The sequence below is a fragment of the Rhopilema esculentum genome, chromosome 14 (assembly GCF_057945365.1).
Source record: "Rhopilema esculentum isolate cy_ngs chromosome 14, ASM5794536v1, whole genome shotgun sequence".
NCBI classification, from domain to species: Eukaryota; Metazoa; Cnidaria; class Scyphozoa; order Rhizostomeae; family Rhizostomatidae; genus Rhopilema; species Rhopilema esculentum.
Genome location: NC_142828.1, coordinates 1,024,177 through 1,044,829, shown reverse-complemented (window position 1 = coordinate 1,044,829; position 20,653 = coordinate 1,024,177). Strand labels below are relative to the sequence as shown.

General features: G+C 35.0%; 1 protein-coding gene across 3 annotated transcripts; it reads right to left on the bottom strand.

The window, feature by feature from the left end:
- Nucleotides 1-12: 12 nt before the first annotated feature.
- On the bottom strand, nucleotides 13-20,653 carry LOC135696297 (uncharacterized). 3 transcript variants are annotated; one of them, XM_065215650.2, is made up of 26 exons: nucleotides 20,586-20,653; nucleotides 19,189-19,277; nucleotides 18,690-18,808; nucleotides 18,523-18,576; nucleotides 16,888-17,013; nucleotides 15,735-16,103; nucleotides 15,236-15,329; nucleotides 14,264-14,488; nucleotides 13,761-13,946; nucleotides 13,160-13,303; nucleotides 12,637-12,720; nucleotides 12,031-12,208; nucleotides 11,636-11,855; nucleotides 10,730-10,885; nucleotides 10,070-10,269; nucleotides 9,393-9,546; nucleotides 8,638-8,917; nucleotides 8,089-8,199; nucleotides 7,432-7,658; nucleotides 7,059-7,133; nucleotides 6,273-6,578; nucleotides 5,346-5,480; nucleotides 4,588-4,688; nucleotides 3,662-3,764; nucleotides 2,846-2,932; nucleotides 13-2,328 (listed from the first exon to the last, which is right to left on the bottom strand). In XM_065215650.2, the coding sequence occupies exons 3-26, from the start codon at nucleotides 18,798-18,800 to the stop codon at nucleotides 2,149-2,151; spliced, it is 3,906 nt and encodes a 1,301-aa protein (XP_065071722.2). In that variant the 5' UTR covers nucleotides 18,801-18,808; nucleotides 19,189-19,277; nucleotides 20,586-20,653; the 3' UTR covers nucleotides 13-2,148. The 3 variants fall into 3 exon arrangements, with proteins under 3 accessions (XP_065071722.2, XP_065071724.2, XP_065071723.2); XM_065215652.2 differs by having other exon boundaries at nucleotides 6,273-6,575; XM_065215651.2 differs by having other exon boundaries at nucleotides 20,564-20,646.

Genomic DNA, 20,653 nt, shown 5'->3' with positions numbered 1-20,653 from the left:
TTCTGAGATTCCACCGTACGGTTATTGAGAAAACTACAAAAAACAATTAAATATATATTTCTATGTCAGATCGAGATGTTTCTGAGGAGCAAAATTAAACACGACTAGAAACTACAGTAAGCTCCCGATACCTTGAACCAAAGAAAGGGACCAATGGAACGGATCGAGATAGCGATGGCCCAGTCTGCCGAGTATGGCAACATAAATGACAGTTTTTGATGATATCTCACGCGTGCATTGTCATTTCTGCCGTGGGCGCCGCGTGCGTGCAAATCGCTGTTTACCAGTTATCAGGGCGTGCAAGCACAGCATTTCCAGGAAAACGTACCAACCCCAATTATTTGACCTGATATTGAAGACCTAGATACTGAAACACTTGTTTGTGCCGTGTAATAAATCTAAATTTGCATGACTTTTCATATGCTATTCACGGCACTACCATTACACTACGTACTTTTTACGAATACTATAAAGTTTTTCAAGCTTCGATACTTTTGAAAAATTTTCAATTCTAGTTTAAATGAATTTTTAAAGAATTAATTTTCTCAAATTTTTTTGCTTCTTTTTCTTTTATGTCCTACCGGATGGGGCTTTGAGCTACAAACAATTTCATCATTAATCTCCAGGTACCTTGCTCTCCTAGAAATGGTTAAATGTATAGCAGCTAATGGTAATCAGAGCTTATTCTAAGCTGGATTTGGGCTCTTGGAGCTGGAATTCGAAATGTGGAGCTGGATATGAAATTCTGTGGAGCTAGGAAATTCAAAAATAAAACAATAAATAAAATGCTGTGTTTTTTAACTATTTTTCTCATCACATTTTGTCTGAATAAAATTGTTCATCTGTACTGACGATGGAAACTGTACCGATCAGCCGATGTGGCTGATTCACCTTTAGTTTATAGAAGATGACAAGACAAGATTTATTACCTGAGCCGTAGACTTTGCTATTGAATTGAATGGAAGGACATGAAGGTTTGGGTTTGCGAATGTGGAGCGAAGAGGAGCAAACACTTGATTAGAGGCTTGAAAATTCTGATCAAAGTTGGTGCCATAATATAAACTGACATTGAATTTCAATTTCCAGGAGTGTGAAAGTGCAGCAGCTCGTAACAAGTCCTTAGCTACTGTTTGCTAGTTTTCCATCATCTAAGCAAAAAGAAACTGCCAAAGCTCTGTGATTCTGTCATAAAATCTGTCGACAGAAGAACTAACAGCATTTCTTCCTTCAATCAACTGAACTGGCAACCAGTTCACAAAAGAGACAACCTGACCAAGACTAATGAATTGGCTAACTAAAGTTGATATGGCGACAAGTCCTTTGTAGGCACATGACAAATTCAACGGATGCTCTTTCAGTCTTCTCTCATGCTAAAGGAAAGCTCGACAAAAGTTACCTCATACTTCTTTGCTTGTTTTTATATTTAACTGGCTTCTAATAAATGCGGTACAATTAATCATCAAGGTCGACGCATTTGATCTAAAAACAATTGCAATTTCTGCAAAGTTGCTTCTATTATTTTTGGATAGATATTTCTCAAAAAGTGCTTGAAATTGAGCTTTATTAACTAACAATAAGAAGGCTGTCAAAGGTCACTTTGTCCCTAAGACCTATAACTTCATTATTATTTTGTTTGCAATATAATAAAATTAAGGAATGGATGAAATACCATAAGCACCATAATTAATAAAAAACCTTCTTTTTGACAGCTTGCACAGCGTTTTTGGCAGCATTAAAAAAAACGTAAGTTAATTTCACCAGGGAGCTTGCACCACCCTGAAACAACCTTTGAATACAATTGAAAGAAAAGACTGCTCTTCTTAGGAAAGTTCGATCAAAAATTTTTAATTAACCTTGAATATAAATATATAGATTTGGTTATAATAGAGATTTGTTATGGATCAGTTATTTATATAAAAAGTACATAGAGAACCCTAGTTATATACAACCATAGTGAAAAATTTGCCCTAATTACAAACTTTGGTTCGGTTTACTTTTCATTAATCATCAAATTTACAAGATAAAAACATTTTCTAGATCAAAGATATAGTCTTCTAAGTCCAAAACCCCTTCTACAGTTAATTCGTTATAGTTATACTACGTAAATAAAATGCTATTAAATACTATAAACAAAACATGGCACTTGAATCACAAGTCAGTCAGAGCTAATGGTGGACTGACCGAGACTATCTTCAAACCGAGGTCATTGGTTGGTGCTGTCAGAGACTCCATGGAACGTCGCAAGTCGAGCTTCTTCTTCCATTGCATCGTCAAAGTAGCGCTCTTGCTCAGTGGCGCTCCTTCATCTGTGCCTGGGTCTTGTCTCATCTGAAATTCAACAAAATACTGGTTTATGGCACTGGAAATCACGCTGGCTCTTCTTGAGAAAACGTACACAAATTCCGCAAAGGAAAACAAAAGCTATTCTCTCTCAAAAAGCCTCGCAGCCTTAAACCATCACTAGCCTCGGATACGAGAAAAATTAATAAATCTAGAAACTATAATTCTAGTGTTAGGAAATTTCATTCAGTTCGCCGTATGGTCTTTTATAAAATTAGTCCTCTACGCAGGAACTGATAAAAAAGGCAACTTAAAGTTAGACACAGTAAGGGAATTCCTTTTGTGTAGCGTAGAACTATAAAACCAACCATCAATAACCAATCGCAGAAACACATCTTAACACAAAATTTCAGGGCTGCACAAGATGGTTGGTGGCAGAGAAGTCAGAAAGGGTCATGGTACAAAATGAAAACCAAAAAGTTAAGCAAAGAAAGGGGCGAACAACAAAGAGCTTCAAAAAGCAATTGAAAGTTGCTGAAAACTGAGCTTCAAAATGGTGATTTACCTTGACTGACGCAGACTCGGCAGCTTTTAGTGTTTCCAAAACAGATTTCATTAAGTTTTCAGCATTTCCTATAAGCATCACATCGGCCTACATCGAAAAATACGGAATCAAATGTTGATAAAACGTCATAGAAATACTTTTTAAGGCCAATATTATTGTTTTTCATTCTAAGGTTAAATTTATTATCATTTCGATACATGCTGTTTCTTTCGAAAAGCGAGCCAACCCAAAAACCAAAACAGGGAATAAATAGTTCTTCCCTTGAAATAAAATTTTATCTTAAAAAATTTCCAGAATCCATTGGCTGAAAGCTTTATCTATCTCATATTTCATACATCAACAAATGAGCATGCTAAATTTGCTGAAATGAAACTTGTCCTGCAACGAATGGGTTGAGAGATACACGACAAGTCTACAGCTCAGAGAAGGCTCCACAAAATAGGCCTTACTAAAAAGGGGGGTTATAATGATGGATGGGCTCTATAAAACCTATATGGAATGGGTTATACTCTAAGCTACATTTAATTTGTTCCTGATTCATTATCGTGTGCGAAAGAGCGGAGAGTGCTTGCTTAAAGGGTTTATGCAAGAATTAAAGCGTGCAGTTGCAAACTTCTATTGGACAATGGCAAAAAAAAATAACATGGACAGACATTTGAATACATCAAAAATGATGGCAGCTTCAACAATAAAACTGAACAAAAAAACAGGGCAGTATGGTCGGTCTTCATCAACACTGATCGAAATTTTAACGATAAAGCCAAAACTTCTCCGTTATATTAGCAAAACTGTGTAATTTGAAGTGGGCTTAAATACCGTTTCATCGTCCGGAGTGGCTGCTTTGACTGATGCAATGATCTTCAGTTGTGTGCTGAGGGTGGGAACAAGCTCCGCGTAGTGCATCAAGTTGAGCTGGCAACTGCCGAAAAAAACAAATAAAAAATTGCATACATTTAAGTTTCTCCTGATTACGGTAAGCCGTTTTTCACGCAAAATTTTAATTATTTATTGAAACTGATTATCTATAAAAACAATCGACTTTTTGACACTGTCACGTCACATTATTCACCTCTCGTTCGCCTCGAATTGCTTGTTTGCTCAAATGCTAGTGAACATTTAAAGTCGCTCATCCTTAAATTAGCTGAAATAAACAATTACTGTGTTGAAATCTATAGAACAAACTTATTAAGTTGAAAATCATCCAAATAAATACCATTCTCCAACGTCTGTCAGCTTGAATATTTTGATCTTATAAGCCGGAGAGTATAAATTGACGTTGACTTAGGCCTTGTGGCCTGCATAAAGATCCAATATGAATGTGAGATGATTTATGATCCAAAGAAGAAAATTGCAACCAAATTAACCAGTATTTCGCTCAAGCATACGGGACTTCATTAAAAGGAAGCTAATTCTTTATCAGCGAGATCCTCAAAGTATTCACACATTTTAAATATATATCTTGATATAAATAAAAACATTTGCTGAAAAACTGCCAGCAGTTTCGTTTTGGCCTAACCTTTGTTTATATCTGAGGGTCAACTGGATAATGCAGCTTTGCATTGCATCGTCAAGCAAAGGATTTCGATGCAAAACAAAAAATGGCTGGGATTTTATGGTTGGAAACTTGCTATGGCATTAACTAATTCGGGTTTGAACCGCTGTTTCTGCTTTGTTGAAAATAAAGAACCGCATAAGTGATACCAAAAGAGACTGCAGTATTTACCATGATATGATCTACTCACGTTTCATCAAGGCAGCAATCTGCAATGATCACGGCAAACTTTGCAACAATGTTGGCGTTGGCAGCAATTGCCTTCGCCGTATTGATGAAATCCTGTTTTCTCTGGAAAGGATTTGATTGCAAGAGTAATAGAATTGATTGCAGCAGTGGAAATTAGTATGCATGCAGATGAGAGTGGGTAAGATTGTGAAGGGGTGTATAGAGGGGAGATAGGGCTAGGACCGAGAAAATAAGAAAGGGACAAGGAATCTGAAAATTGGATGATTCATGACGTTGTGTGCAGTGACATAACGGAGGCACCTGGGTGCCCCTATTTACGAACCGCTAGAAGGTCCCATCAAAACGTATAGCGCATGTCTAGGACAATAGCAAGATGTAAAGGTTTCTTGTTAACTGAGGGGTAGCTGAGTTACATGCTACAAGACATGGGTATGTTTTGGGCACCTTTGATCGGGGGCCCTTAGTTATCCAACTCAGATACCCTAAATTGCGGTACGCCGCTGGTTGAGATACACGGTTGATGGCTATTTAGAAATTTAAGGGAAAGAAAAATATAGTAAGTAGATAGATCATCGATCAAATGCTTTTACTAAAGCAAGAAAAACAATCACAAAACAGAGGCCAATTTTTTATGCATAGGAAGGGAAAACAATGGCGGATGTGTTTAGCATGCAAACATCTTTCAAAAAGAATTTTTTTGTATGAACTACGAGACATGACATTTTCATGAAGAAAAGAGTTTGAAATAGTTCTTCTTACCCTTAACAATCCTTCACCTCTAGCATAGTCGGCCATTTGCAGCATCTGATTGGTCATCTGTCTCACGACCGTTATCACGGTGTTTCCGTCATCTTCCCATTCTTCGAGTTCCCGCTGCAAAATACGGGCTGCAGCCTGCAATTTCGAAAAGTCTTGTTTTCACAAAAATCCAGGAATTCAACAAAAAACAACATTACCTGCTTTCACGCTGTGATTAAAAAAACGGAAATTAGAAGGAACAGCAAAATAAAAAATCAAGCAAAATCGGCCTAACTACGAAAATTCAATATTACACTAAACAACAACATTTCAAAAAGTGATAAGCATTCACCGGTTATTATTCTTTGAAAACATTAATCCTATCTTATCATATATTTATAAATGAACATAATGAAAATTACTGTTTACCGGTCCGTCATAAAGTGCTCGATGCCGTATAGGCAGATCTGTACACACTTTTGATGTATAAAACAAAACAGTTCAAGTCGGAACTCCAAGTTCCATACTCAATGCGATCATCGGGCAACTGAGAGAGTAGCCTAAAAGTTGCCTGTTGAATAAATAAACGTTGGACTCAGAGTTGTAACTTAGAACCGGCTTGTTCTATACACCAAACGTTCATGCAAATATACGCTATCTAAGCAAGCATAAAACATAATGCGCCATTTGTTCGTGTAACCTTGGCTTAACAGTAGAATCTCTTAGAGCCATAAACCATTGAAGGCAAAAATGAATAAAACAAGAATTTTCAAAAGGTCACGGATATTTTCTGCTTTAAAATGCAATTTTCTAAACAACTCGATGCTTATTGCCTTTTAAACATAATATGAAAATGAAACGACGAATTGAAATGTAGATCTTGATTAACATCAAGAAACAAGTAATTGAATTAAATTTGGCATTTGATAATACATGAAGTGGATATACCGCTATTGGCTTAGAAATCTTCGTTTCCTCTTTCCCTAAAAATTCTCCGTTTCTGTCTATAGCTGAACTATTTTTCATTTCATAATCATTGTTCGTTGCATGGGCAGAGCTGGTGCCAATGTGATCGCCACTTTGGTTATTTTTTGGCATGGGTTTCTTTGCAGGAACAGGCGGAACCTTCCTTGCTAATCTTCCAACGAAGATCTCTGTGTCTTGGGAAGAATCAGATCTTGTTGATGAGACCGAAGATCTTGGGTTGTAGGTGTCCGGAGTTTGGATCAAAGGCATTGGCGGGAGAGCATCCTGCTGAATGATTAAGACGGGTTAATAAATGAAAAAGAACTAGATGAAACAGCTATATTAGCTGGTTTTAAGGTAACCTCTTCATATAATAGCTACGAATAGAATTTCACTAGAAATTACATCTGTAATTTAATTGAATTACACAAGATATATTTAATTGATACATTGTTAACTTTAAATAAACTGTACAGACGTTGTTTTTAATTTAGTAGCTCTGATGAAGCCCTGCGTACCGGGAAGAAATATTGGTTGTATTCTATTTTATTGTGTTTGTACTATATTTATTGTCTTGGTATTTTTCAAAACAATTCCTAAATTGAATCGCTGTGTATTAGGAAGAATCTGAAAATCAACATCGTGAAAAGAAAAGGAGAACAGAAGGTCAAAGACGATAAACACATGCACTCTTCATACTATTTGCATAACTGAAAGAATTTGAATAGGATCTGTTTCACTGTGTCATTTTAGATTCGAAGAAATTACCTCTGTAAGACGCGTGTTATAGTTTCTGAAGAAGTTCAGATCTGAGGTTGCTTGCCTTGGAGAAGATGCGGTCAACTGCAAGTAGAAAAACGGTTTTAGTTCCAAAATAAAGAAGGCTTTGGCCAGTACAGTCTTCATAATATAGTTGGATCTTAAGCTCATATAACGACTGCAAACCTAATTTTAATAAATATTTGAAAGAAAAATAAAAATTTTGAAAAAACATTCGTTAAGGTCTTAAGTTTCGCATGTCAGGTCTACGTCGGGAAAAGATAGTTGATACTTAGAAAGAACACGGAGCGCTTATGAATTAACTTAGGTGGCAAATGCAGTTTTAAATAAACGCAAAGCTTCACGAAATAAGACAACATACCGCATCCGTTCCTCTTGATAGTGAATAATCAAGGATACTGCTAGCACTGCTGTTGCAATCTGTGATTTGGTCATCATAGAAGTCATCACGGTAGGATACTTCCGTGTTCAATTTCCAGGAATCTTTGTTAACACGGCTTCTTGGAGGTGACCCCGTATCCTTTAGGATAGCTATCAAATCTTCATACCTTCCCAAATGCGAGGCAGTCTTAAGATGGCGCGTTACACCTAAGAAATAAACCTCAAGTCAGCAAAAAGTTATCAAATCAATATTGATAAGTAATTCATTAGACACACACTTGCAAAAGTAATGTTTAAAGAATATATAGATTTAAATCATACTTAGGACAAACTTAGATGTATAAAAATATTGGGACAGTCATCAAAATTAGATGTAACGTTTGAATAAAAAGCTCTTGTTGAATAAATAGGATTTGGTAGGGCAAAGTTTGAAAATAGCACAGATAGCCCATAAAATATCATACTTAGACACTTTTTCTAAGCAAATAATACTCAAATTTCTTCCTTCCTTCCTACTCTAAAGAGCGTCTGGTGGAAACTGCTTTGATAAGATCATTTGAAAGGTAAACGGTGCTATTTGAAAAGTTTCTTGAATACAGAAATCAAACTACAGTTTAATTGAAATCAAAATGGTTACCTGCCACAGCGGAGTAGTTCACTTCAGGAACAATCATCAAAACCTTAATAAGATATGTAGCCTTTACTCTCCAACGAAGTTTTAGAAAATCGACGCTCTTCTTTGCAGCACCTTAAAAAAACCAAGTCAACAGAATTACACATGAAACTAAAAAATGTCGTGATTTTTTCCAACACTTACCATATGTAAGTGAGAGAATAGATCCAATATTTCCTTTGTATTTTCTAAATAGCCCCTCTTAAACATTTAAATCTATGTTTCTTGAATAATTGAACAATTCTCAGCTTGTCTCGACAGCTCAAGGCATGGGTATTAGGAGGTAAGGTAGTGTCACTTAAAAGCAACCAAATATGGTAATCAGAATCGCCAGAATCTTTCAAAACTACACAAGTAATGATTAAAATCACCTGGCAAGGAATTAATTAAAGAGACAGAGAGGGGTATAAATCAAACGTCTAGTGAAAACTTTAAAGTTTAAAAAACTTTGCGCAATCGTAGGATTAAACGAAAAAGCTGATGCTTGAACGTTTTTCTGACATAGGTATATACCTGAGAAAGAAATGGTAGACACCAGTTCTTCAGAAATGTTTTTTAAATCATCTGCAGCAACAAAAACGAGATGAGCTTCTGATTTGTACGGAGAATCTTGAACGGCTAGGCACGACATTGTGTGAACAGCGTCAATCTTTTCGAAGAAAGCCTCTTGGATCGCTTTAAAACTTCGCAAATTTGGTGCAAACGAAAGACTAGCCAAAGGATCAATGTAAACGCTCATGGGTTCACGAACCTCTTGGGTTAAGATGTCAGCCAGCTCATTTAGAAGCAGCATCTAGAGATGTTAAGATTTAGGATTTCAGTCTTGAATCAAAACACTTTGCTAGTTTAATCGATGGCTACAAAAGGTACAACTTATACTTGAAAAATGCATCTCCTATAAATCTCATGATTGGAGTCGATTGACGAGTTATTCATTGCTAGAAAATATAAGCTAAGAATCCATTCCTACCATTTGGCAAGGAAACACACTATTTTCTCGGCGAACAAAGTGTCTGATACGAAAAACACCCTTAGGCCAAGTAAGCCTCAAAACATGATTTTATGGTTAATTAGGAAAGTATCTGCTATTGCTCTTGGGGAGTGGGTGCTTTCTGAAATATAAAAATCCTTTGATTCCAAAAAAAACAGTCCATCCTATTCCAATTGTCTTCAGATAATGGTGTCCACTCAATAACTCTATCCTTTTCTACAACATTATGGCTTATAACGAGAAAGGCCACGACTTAGAGGTGAAGCAAATACTTTACCTTTGACATGAACTCTCGCTTAAGAATTATGACGTCAGCTTTCAATTCCAGGGAATCTTTTGCTGAAGATTCTTCGTCAGCTAACTTCTGCAGCATTTCTTCAAGGTCTTTAATGCCTTCAGATATCTCACCCGATACTTCCTTATCTGTCCAGCTATGAAATAAACAATCTGTGCTGATACTAGAGAATCTCATACCAACCTCGAAATTGAAAAGATCCTGGGGATAGCTGTTGATCCATAGAGGTAAGACCATTCTCAAAGACTAAGGGCCTTAAGACTTTTATCATAAGACGAAAGATCCATAAAAGTAGGGCCATCGTTATGGTTGAGACAAATACATCAACACAGGGAGGGTAGCATACACAAATATGATACAAGATGGTAGATTCACTAACAGCTTCACATCAAAATTTCAAAGGAGACAGGGATAAAAAATCCTAACACCGTTCGTCTATGACTACAATGTTGTTGTTTTATTTCTCTTTTTCTGAAAATGTCATCTTCCCCCCTTTTTTTCTTCTTCTGAATAACTTCATGATTTATCCAAGTTCTACACAAGTCACCAAAAACAGTTTTATTAAATGCGATGCTTTCCGATATAGCAGCTTTATGTGGTAAATGAAGGCAACAGCAAATGAAGTAAAAATGCAAAAAACAACAGTTATGACAACATACCAAACGGCTAGCTCATTCAACACAGAAAGCCAAGCTATCGTTCTAGATTTGAGCTGATTGTTGTCCATCTTAGCTGTCTCAATTAATCTCATTTGAGCAATTCTATCAACAATTCCAAAAAGACAGATCACAGCACAGGCCCATTGGATAGTAGACATCTCCACCAAAAACGCATCGGTAGAATTTCGGGTTCCATGGGCCTATAGCAAGAGATATTAATCGTTAACTAAGTGTGTAGATTGCCATTGAAGATTCAGTGAATTAGAGTGCTATGAAACTCTCAATCTTTACAGCAGCAAAGATTAATAATAACGAAAATTAATCAAAAAATAATAATGATAAAAATTTTTTACTTGGAAAACAGTATTGCTAAGAAGCAATAACAAACTAAGAACAAAAAATGACATAAAATTTCACATACATTATAATATTGAACAAACAATGGCACTACACATTGCATTTTTCTGATTAAAGATTTTGCTAACTTCAATGACGAAATTTACCCTACTCAAACAATTCATTGCTTCGTTTTACGGCATTTTCAACGTTGGTGACACCTACTTCAAAAGTTCACTTTTTCAATGATGCAATTTCAAGGGGCTGGCTTTGGTAAAGGCTCTAAAAATCCAACAGAAATGTAAACGTATTTTTTGAACAAACCTCTGCCTGATTAAACATCGATTCACCAGTTTTTCCAATAATAGCAGATAACTTTGCAATGTAAGCTTTGAATTCGCTGTTCTCCAAAAATTCAGTTGCACGCAAAGTCTCTATGACTTTTTCGATTTTCTTCGTCAAATTATGAAAAACTGAAACCTTAACAAGAAAAAAATTGGCTCTACAATTCGCTACAACTAGCAAAGAATTATATAAGTCAAAGTGTGTTAAACAACTTCACACAATCAGAAAAAAGCTACAGAAAAACTGCTTAGGTGTGAAGAATGAGACAGTTCTAAGTTGCAGCTCCCGATTTCATGCTTAATGCGATCATAGCCTACACTAAAGCGTGTGCAACGCCTTCTATAGGGCCTTTCACGCTTTATGTTAAAAATCCACTGATTTATCTCCATCTCCAAAATAAGAAAACAGTAAAAATAAAAATTGCTGACAATAAGATTGGCAGCAAAAGTAGATGGGAAGAAACATGTTTGCGTGTCATATTGAAACGAGGAATCAAAGGCCTATTCCTGATTTCTTGAGTTTTCATTGCTTGGGCTTAGGATTTGCTTTTTCTTTCAATGTTACTCTTTATTTACATGTTGGCTGGTAGTGATCTTATAAACAAAATAACAGGTGCAGTCTAAAGCTGCTTCTTTAGAGGGGCAGAAAAAGGCCATGTTTTGGAGCGCTTCATATTTTATAAAGAGCCCACTGACTCTAATTTGGTACTTCTCAAGAATTTTCAAACCATTGCTGAAAAATGTTAAAGAAAATCTGGAGATGGTAAATCGATACCTTTTTGACCGCGAGTGATTGAGAAAGCATTTAGGAAAATTACTGCAAAAGTAATTTGGCAGGGGCTGTTAGATTACTTTGAGACCATCTCGATACAAAATCATTTCTTACCGATCTTTTGCACACAGTCAACTGAGCGATGTCAAGCCATGGACTCAAGGATTTTTTACAGCAGGAAACAAATGATTGTTTCTTTTCTTCCATCCCCTTTCCTGTCATGATGAGACTTTTGATAAAATCTGGATTTTCTGAGGCAAGAACGGCTTTCCTCGCTTGTGAACAAAAACTTCCAGCTATTTTTAAATATTGGTGAAATCGCATACGTAGTTCTCTACAATAAAGACAGAAGAAAAGGTGATTATGAAAAAGTATTTTGCTTCTATCAATGTATTTCAGAAGAGCCTATTGAGCGAAATTATTCGCGTCTTTAAAAGAAGCTGTAATGAATAATTTAAAACAATCAAATGAATAGGCAATGTTTGAATACCATGTGAAATCATACTTACTTAATTTCAAGGGATGAGTGAAGAGAAATCTTCTGCAGCAGGTCTCCAACTATCTTGATATTTCCGAGAAATCTGTTTGCAAGAACTTCAACTTTCCTATAGTCATTGTCATTTATTGCTTCCGGGAACTGATCAACTATTGTACCAAAGCTTGATTTCTCTACAGCCAGGTTTATACCTATGGACAAACGAATCACAGCCTAATCAGCCTTAACGGAGACTGAATGGAGAAATCATAACGAAGCATCAAAGAACCGGATTGTTTCGGGAAATGCTAAGATGGGTTTAAGAGCTGCATGTTGCAAGAGAAATCAAAAATCGAATTTGGGTTAAAGCAAACTTGTGTCTTTGAAAGGAGGAGGATGACATAGCAGATGAAAGGCAAAAGGCATTAAGAAGAAGAATCGCTAAGGTCATGCATGAAAAGCATGAAAATTATCATCTAAAACGATAAAAAGTTTGAAGTGGGCAGGGGGGGAGGGGGGGGGGGATTTGCAATGCAGCACAGGGGAGATGTGTTTTATCATAATAGTTGACATCATATTCATTTAGGTATCTGACGTTGACTTGCACTGCAAACATGACGCAAAACGAAAAGTACAATACCTTCATTCAAGTTTTTCTCTGTTGTTTCTTCGTCTTTGTTTTTGCCTAGAATCGACGTATTACTAATCGAGACAGCATGTTTGTCTGCAAGACAAGTCGTTAGTAAAAGGAGCATTGTTAACTTCTCGAGAAAAGAATTTATGTAAAATTGATGACATAACATGAATATTTTTAAATCTACGGCCTTTTGTAAGATTTTATGACTTTTGTAGATACTCCATTTGACTTGGGTAATGGTTTGAGATATATATCAACTTAGCAGTAATAAAGGCCATTCATCATATTAAGAAGATGACTATGAATTCTGATCATGAAAATGTTAAACAATTCTCATAGAGCATTTAACATGAGCAAGGCTAACTTCTCACCACATCGTATACCCATACAGTCTATTATATAATGTTTGGACGTCCTCTTAGGACGCTTGGACAAGAAGTGAGAAGGACAGGACAAAATGATATCGATTTTCACAATTCATTCAAAAGGAGATGTTTCGAAGATAAGAGTTTCACTGAATAGATACCTTTGGCAGTTTTCACTGCAAGCAGGCGCCATTCCACCAGAGTTTTTAAGATATCTTTCATCTTCCTTGTGAGAGAATCTAATCGTGCTTTGCTTTCAATATCGCTGATAAGATAATCTAGAGTGTCTTCAACATCCGCTACCCCTAAAGAAAAGTTATGATCATAAAATATGATGCTAGAAAGGGTGTTTATGAAATGCTTTGAACTCACATTAGTGCTCTAGTATTGCTTTTATTAAGTTTAATTGAATTAATGATTAAATGCTAGGGAAAAGTAAGAATAAAAATGTCTAAAAATACAAGAGAAATGGCTTCTTTGAAAATAACTAGAAAACCCGACAACGACTATCTCTAGAAACAAAAACCACAACGAGAATTTATAAATTTTTATTTTGATTTCATGAATAAATATCAAAAATACAAAAAGCTGTGGAAGTTGACAGAATTCTTAAAGATCATGGCGTGAAAGATAGGTTTGATATCCTAACATCAAAACTGAATTATTTTCATTTTTTCAAGAAATGCAAGCACAGATGGCAAACATGAACTAATATATCCACACGCGTAATCCCAGATATTTTAAAAACGTTGTTTTCTTTACCCTCTTGAAGAGCTCTTATAAACCCAGGTTGCCAAGTCGAATCCTTCTCCTTACTGATTTGCTCTAAAGCTTTCCCAGCATCCTTTGCTTTGATCAGAAACTGGAAAGTTGATTCGGTTAGGCCAATGAAGTTGTTTTCATATGCACAAGTTCTGACTTCTTCAATGAGCTCTTGAAAAACATCTTCTGCAGAAAGTTATGGGTATAGGTTTGATCAAGCATATATATATCATGAAGTAGGCCTACACATCTGCTGTCATTTTACACATGATATCTTATCTAAAAAACATATGCTTTCATTGCGTTTCATATCAGCAATCAAGGCAACACAATGTAAAAGTTAAGCTATGGATAGTTAAAAAATAAAAGCATGTTTGGCAAGAAAATTGGCATGTTTTGCTCGAATCAATAGGCTATATACATTGAAGTGCAAAATTCCCAAACAAGAGTGCATAGATCAACAACAGATTAGTTAAATAAAACAACAGCTAATCAGTTCATACCAGCCATAGCAAATGATGTTTCATCTTGATAATTGCACGTGGAAATTTCTAACACTTCGTTGAGCAAAATTAAAACATTCTCGTGGACTTTGCCTAACATTTCCTGATCCTCATAAAGAAATGACCCATTTGATGCATCAATGGCCATTGAAACGAAATCAGCAGCAAGCTCGTTCAAATTCATTGTCTTTTCCTTCAATCTGCTAGAGGTATGATTTTCTTCTTCTAAAAAAATTGCAAAAGTAGACAAGGTTTGAACGTTATCAAGTTCCCTTATAATCATTTCAACCAATCAAAACCAAACAAATAAGGGGTGTTTTTATTGCTCAATGAAGAATTAATTGTAGCAAAAAATTGGTAAATTAAATCAAGGAGTCAAAATTTGCAAAATATATTTTGACAAAGGCAAGCAAAATATGGTGATAACCGCGCAGTTTAATGTTCTCTCTTCCATAATACAAAGTTCTATTCGAGAAGGAAATGGGAAGAAGCGTAACCAATACCATATGGAGAAAATTTATTAATGTCTGTAATGAGATAAGGTAGGCATACACTTATCTTCAAAGTATTGGGACAGAAACGAAATTCAAACTGTTTTTATGAAATTAGATTTCAATAGAGTTTATTAAGCCTTTCTTGATGAAAACCTGTCACATGTAATTCCATAAATTTTGAAAAGTATTGTTTATCTTGTGAAGATTTTATAGGCCTTGAAACACCTACTGGAAATTTTCAAAAATGAAAGAATAATTTACAAGAGGGTGTTTAGAATCGTTTTAACTAAAACAACGGGATCGAGAATTCGCAGCAATTGTCAGCTGCCGAAAGATTGCAGGTTTGCTTTGTGCAAACCGCGAGAGTTTTGACTTGCTTTCAAATTGTTTACAAGGCAAAATGCAACCAGGACAGTAGTTTTAATTCAGTGCTAAGAAATGTTCTTTGCAAAATTTTTCATAAATTTGTAGAAATTACCGTTAGCGTCATGAAGTGTTGTAGCCATGTCACTGAATTGATAAACCTTTGACAGCAACTTTTTCCCACCTTGATATTTCATCTGTTGGCTGGACTAAAAAAACAAAATACATGCTATTCAATTATATGATGTTCTAGGTTATATTAGAAAAGGTAAGAAATGAATCAGTGAATCAAGAGACTCTCAGTTAATCAATGAATCAAGTCTATTTACACAATGAAGTCTGACAAACTTTTCTGTCAATCGAGCATAGAACTGTCAATCGAGGACTGTCAATCGAGCATAGAAGTACTTTTGGAAGTAACTTCGATAAGCTTTCTAAAAAGATGATTTCAAAACACAAGCAACATTGTTCACAAATTCACGCATTATGAAATTCTGGAAAATGAATTTCAACCTCAAGGTAGCGTTTGCCTGGTACTAATCATTGTATGAAAGCCTTAATTAATGCTAATTATAAGATTGTTTAAAATTCAATGGGACAATATGGCTATTTACCTTATCATAGTGAAATTTTTCCATTCTTGACTTGATTGCTTTGTACAACACAATAAGTGAAGGAATCCCAATTCTACTGCTAACAGGAGAATCTTCTAGAATATTTGATGCCAAAGAAGAAAAACTATCATCAACTGGTGGAGAGGACGAAGCAGCAGATGTCATGTCACCAAAGTGTTCAGTGGACACAATTGAATTTTGCTCTATGGCATAATCCAGTGCGAAGTTACTTCTCAGATCCCTCAGCTTAGTTGAATCTGCTACTTCTAGGGCACTAGCATTCGTACTACCAGCATGATCGAAATCACCAGTAAGTCTTTCAATTTGTTTAATAACAAAAACCATCTTCCTCAAAACGTCTGCCTTTTGCTAAAACATAAATAATTTTGTTGCAATATTTGAAAAAATAATTGAAATTAAAACATCAAGAATTGATAATAAATGGTGCTATTTTCTTTAAGAAATTATTTACAACATATGAATATATAAACATGTTGATATACAACCCAGATAGAAACAATTACGAGATATGATTTAACAGTTTTTTTGGGGTTTTGAGAAAGCAAACATTTTGAAACATACTAAACTTTTCGTCTGAAACACTTCAGAGTTTAAAGTGTCAGAACATAGATTTAAATAATACGAACTCTTATCTATATACCCTGTGGATCGAAATAGGCCAATCAGAAACGCGGGTACATGACTGTTGCCCAGTCAGTTTCGCTTGCCTATTGAAAAACGTTTACCAATGATGTCTTAAGGGTAAAAACGGACTATTTTTGCCTACACGGAACGACTACTGTGCTCTTCCAATTGTACGAAACACTGGGTTTCAAGTAAATGATGCCCAATGGCAGAATCGCATACGTTTTAGTTGTTGTTTTTTATTTTCAAAGCGGAGGAGGTTGTTCTCTTTTCATTTAAATGTTCAAAGGAATTTTTAAATGTTCATAATCAGTTCGATTACTGCTTTTCATGAGACATGTTCACATTCAGGAACTATGATTCACAGTTTTTCAGGCTATGTGATCAAAATCTACAAATTCTAAAAATAGGTTTTATGATGTCATCAATTTGCAATGATATTAATAGCGTCTTGTATCAAATTCTAATAATCACTCAAATTTTTCTACATTCTGCAATTGATACATACATCAACTGTTGACTTGTTTCTTGACTTTAAATCAGCTTGGCATACATGTGACAATTCAGGAATGCTATGCTTCAAGTTTTTCAATAAAAGTGAAAGGCTTTCTTTCTTAACTGCATCTGTCATGGCCTAAAAAATGTAAAAATAACACATGTGTAAATTGAATCTTTTCAATTTGCAGCCCGAAGATTGTGCTTAAAGACACACCAGGGAAAAGGGAAATGTTATTGTATACACAAAAGTCCCATTTTCAGCACTGAAGGTTAAAAAACAGACATCTAGACCAGGGCATTATTTTCCTCATGATTGTGTGATAATTGGCTATAGGAAATTGGATCATAGGTAAAAAATTGTCAACTAGAAATAAGCAATTTAACAGTTTTATACACTTCATGAAAAGTTAGGGAGTTTGGAAGGAATATAAATGCCCAAAGAAAAATAACCGCATTTGTCAAAAAAGATCAAAACATTTTTTAGCACTTTTTTTCCTGCTAGGGGAGCTGAAAGGGACCAAGTTCCATTACAAAAAGTAACAAATTTCCTCTTATTGGTATGGTCGTTTGAGGAAATTTCACATGCACCTCTGACCCCTGTTCTTTTTTATCTCTACACCCCTGGGTTAACAAAAATATTTTCATTTTAAACATTCAATAAACGATGTACAATCTTTCCCAATTTGTTTCCTTTCTAATAAAATATAAGTAGACCCTAAACTGGAAAACAGATGCTGTCATGTTGTAAAACAATTTATACCCCCACTCCACATTTCTAGCAGTGTCGCCCTTTCCTCTCAACAGCATAGAGGAGAATCTCTGTTAGATTTTACCCATCCTCTGTAATTCAATGTGTAGATTTTACTTCTGCACTTCTCTCTGTCAGGTCAATTCACAGTCTTATCACCCATACCAGAGCAAGGGCTGTTACATATTGTTTTATCTATCTCACTAAGTGGGCAACTTTTATTCAATTGTTTTATCCACTAAACATGTCTTTTCCCGAGTTGTTTCTTGACCAAGAAAAAAAAGCTTTAACTTTGTACTTGCTATTTGCACCTCATTTTGCTAATCGTGTTCTAATTTCCAGCAACTCTGACTTAAACAAAAGAGAACCTAAGAGGCTACACAGAAAGAACCGATCTCCCATATGATCAATTTCTGAAAAATTTTCTGTTTGCACCTCAGTCACAACACTACAGATTCATCTCTTCTAAACATAACTGCAGTTTTTAGAATGAGCTATTCGTCAAAACGATTCATTTATTTTTGTGGCTCCTGCTTGATTTTAACAGCATAATTTTTATTGCCTTTTTGACATATTCCAACAAAAAATCCTAATGATTTTCACTGTAAATTTTTTTTCAAAGATTGCGGTCAAAAGAAGTCTTTGAATAAATAGCACCCTGACCCAGACAAGAGCATTGCACTTTTTATGTTAAAAATGAATTTGTGCTTACAAACATATGTTCTTTGGAAAGGGAAAGTGGAGGAGATTATCTAGTTGCCATTGACAAGATAGATCTAAACAATATTTCATTGCAGAAAAACAAACACATCAAAAATAGCACAGGAAAGTTGATATGATACTTAATATTGAATTGAACATTAATAATGATAAATTGATAAAATAAACATAGTATACCTTTCTGACTTGGTATGCCTTAGAAGAAAACTGAAGAATTTTCACAATTACATCCTGTAAAAGAACTGGAAGTCAGTCATAGCATTTACTAATTCAAGAAGCAATGGGAAGGAACTCACAAAATAATTTGAAATTATTTCACAAATAGTATATTGAATAAGTTGTACCTGAAATATAGGTACTAATAGTGTAATTGACCCAGTGGAATCAATTTCCTCCAATTTGGATACAATTTTGTTTGCATATATTGCAATTTCTTGCTGAAGGTCAACAGCCATTTCAGTTGCTAGAATAGAAAATGATTCATATGTAATTAATTTTCGTCACAATTTCATCACAGGACTTTTTTGTTGAGAAAAGAGGTCAACAAAATAAGAAAAAGGTGTGGAGATGTTTCTGCATATTACTGGATTATAGACGGATTATTCCTCCACTTAAACTTTAGAATCAGATTAATAGAGGTGTCAAGTCCAGAATCCATCTCAGAGATAGGTTTATCTGAATTCAGGAAAAAATCATACATCTCAGAGATAAGAAGATTTACACCTGGATCAAGGAAAGTCTTAGTAGAAGGTGTTGGTTTGAGATAATCAATCAAATTGAGAAACACAAAGAGAGTTATCATAAATGAAGAGAAAATATTGCAAATTTTCTTCTATAATATACCTTTTTTGGTGGTTAACTACCTATGCAAAATCCATCTAAATTAGCTATCAGTATGCATGAAGGCAACACAGTTGGCAATTCATTTGGATCTAAGAAAAAAAAAATAAAAGTCTGTACATAGAAATCTGCTGTAGTATTTTGTTTTGTCTGAGAACTAAGATGTTAACAAAATTAGAAAAAGGTGTGGAGATGTTTCTGCATTTTACAGGACTATAGAAGAATTATCCTTTCACTTAAATTTTAAGGATCAGATTAAAGGACACGTCAAGGCAAGAATCCATCTCAGAGAGAAGTTTATCTGAGTTCAGGAAAAAAAGGCAGACATCTCCCAGTTAAGAGGTTTTACACCTGGATCAAGGAAAGTCTATGTAAAAAGTGTTTGTTTGAGAAAATCGATGAAATTCAGAACACAAGAGAGAAATATCATAAATTAAGAGAAAACATTGCAAATTCTCTTTTATAATATACCCTTTCTGGTGGTTAATTATCACTCTCTCAAAAACACAAAATGATGTTTAACATTGCACCTATACTCATTTCATTTAAATATTTTATCAGTATGCATGAAGGCTACACAATTGGCAATTCATTTGGATCGAAGAAACAAAAATAATTAGTTATATGTAAGTAAAATCTGCAGCTACATAAAGTTAGGGTAATGGGTAACACCTTCAATAAATGATTAGATCACACCTAACTCAAAAGCCAACTAGGTCTTTCTAGTTGTCCTAAACTACATCTTTGATAAATATCATGGTTGTAACTATGCTAAGCAATAATTGGTAGATATATAATGAAAAACAATACTTGTGTAGAGAAAATACTTCTTCACAGGACAACACAAGCAATCCATAAATTTTATAGAAACCTATTTACATCTTATCAAAAAAGAGGCTTGATGTACCATGTTCCCAACTGGCCCCCTGAAAAAAAGTTACCAGCAGCCTTTATGTGACTAAGAGATTCGAAACTTGAAAGGGTCTCAACTGCAAAAGATTTTCCCTTAAACAGTAGACACTGGACACCTTTCTGGCGGTTTCAAATTACTAGGAGTTAAGAATCAGCGGTCAAAATTCGCTCAGGTTTCAGATATTTATTGTTGAATAAATTGAAAGCAATTTACTGTTTAATGTATGGCAGATAAGTGGGTCGTTTAAAACGCCATATATCTGGGTTAGAGTTCTTTACAACCTCCGGGCTACTTTCATTACGTCTTGCCTGGTTTGATGGAATGACAGTGTTGTTTTGCAAAGGCATCATGACCATTCACGTAAAATGTAAGGGGGGAATTCAAGTTATAAATTAAAAAAAATGAACACGAGAATAAATCTTTTTGCAATTATGCAAATTATACAAATTGCTATAAATCTCATACGTAAAAGCCATGCCCGTCTCACCAGTCACAATAATTTTGATCTTTGATCTACTTGACAACACCAAAAACAAAGTCAACTATTTAAAGAAC

What these genes read in the sequence shown, in the direction of transcription:
- LOC135696297 (XM_065215650.2), bottom strand. Translation starts at nt 18,800, where the DNA reads ATGGCTGTTGACCTTCAGCAAGAAATTGCAATATATGCAAACAAAATT. An exon ending in TATCAAGAGGAACGGATGCG is followed by an intron (nt 7,134 to 7,431) that starts GTATGTTGTCTT and finishes TTCTACTTGCAG; the next exon opens with TTGACCGCATCTTCTCCAAG. An exon ending in CCGAGTCTGCGTCAGTCAAG is followed by an intron (nt 2,329 to 2,845) that starts GTAAATCACCAT and finishes GTTGAATTTCAG; the next exon opens with ATGAGACAAGACCCAGGCAC.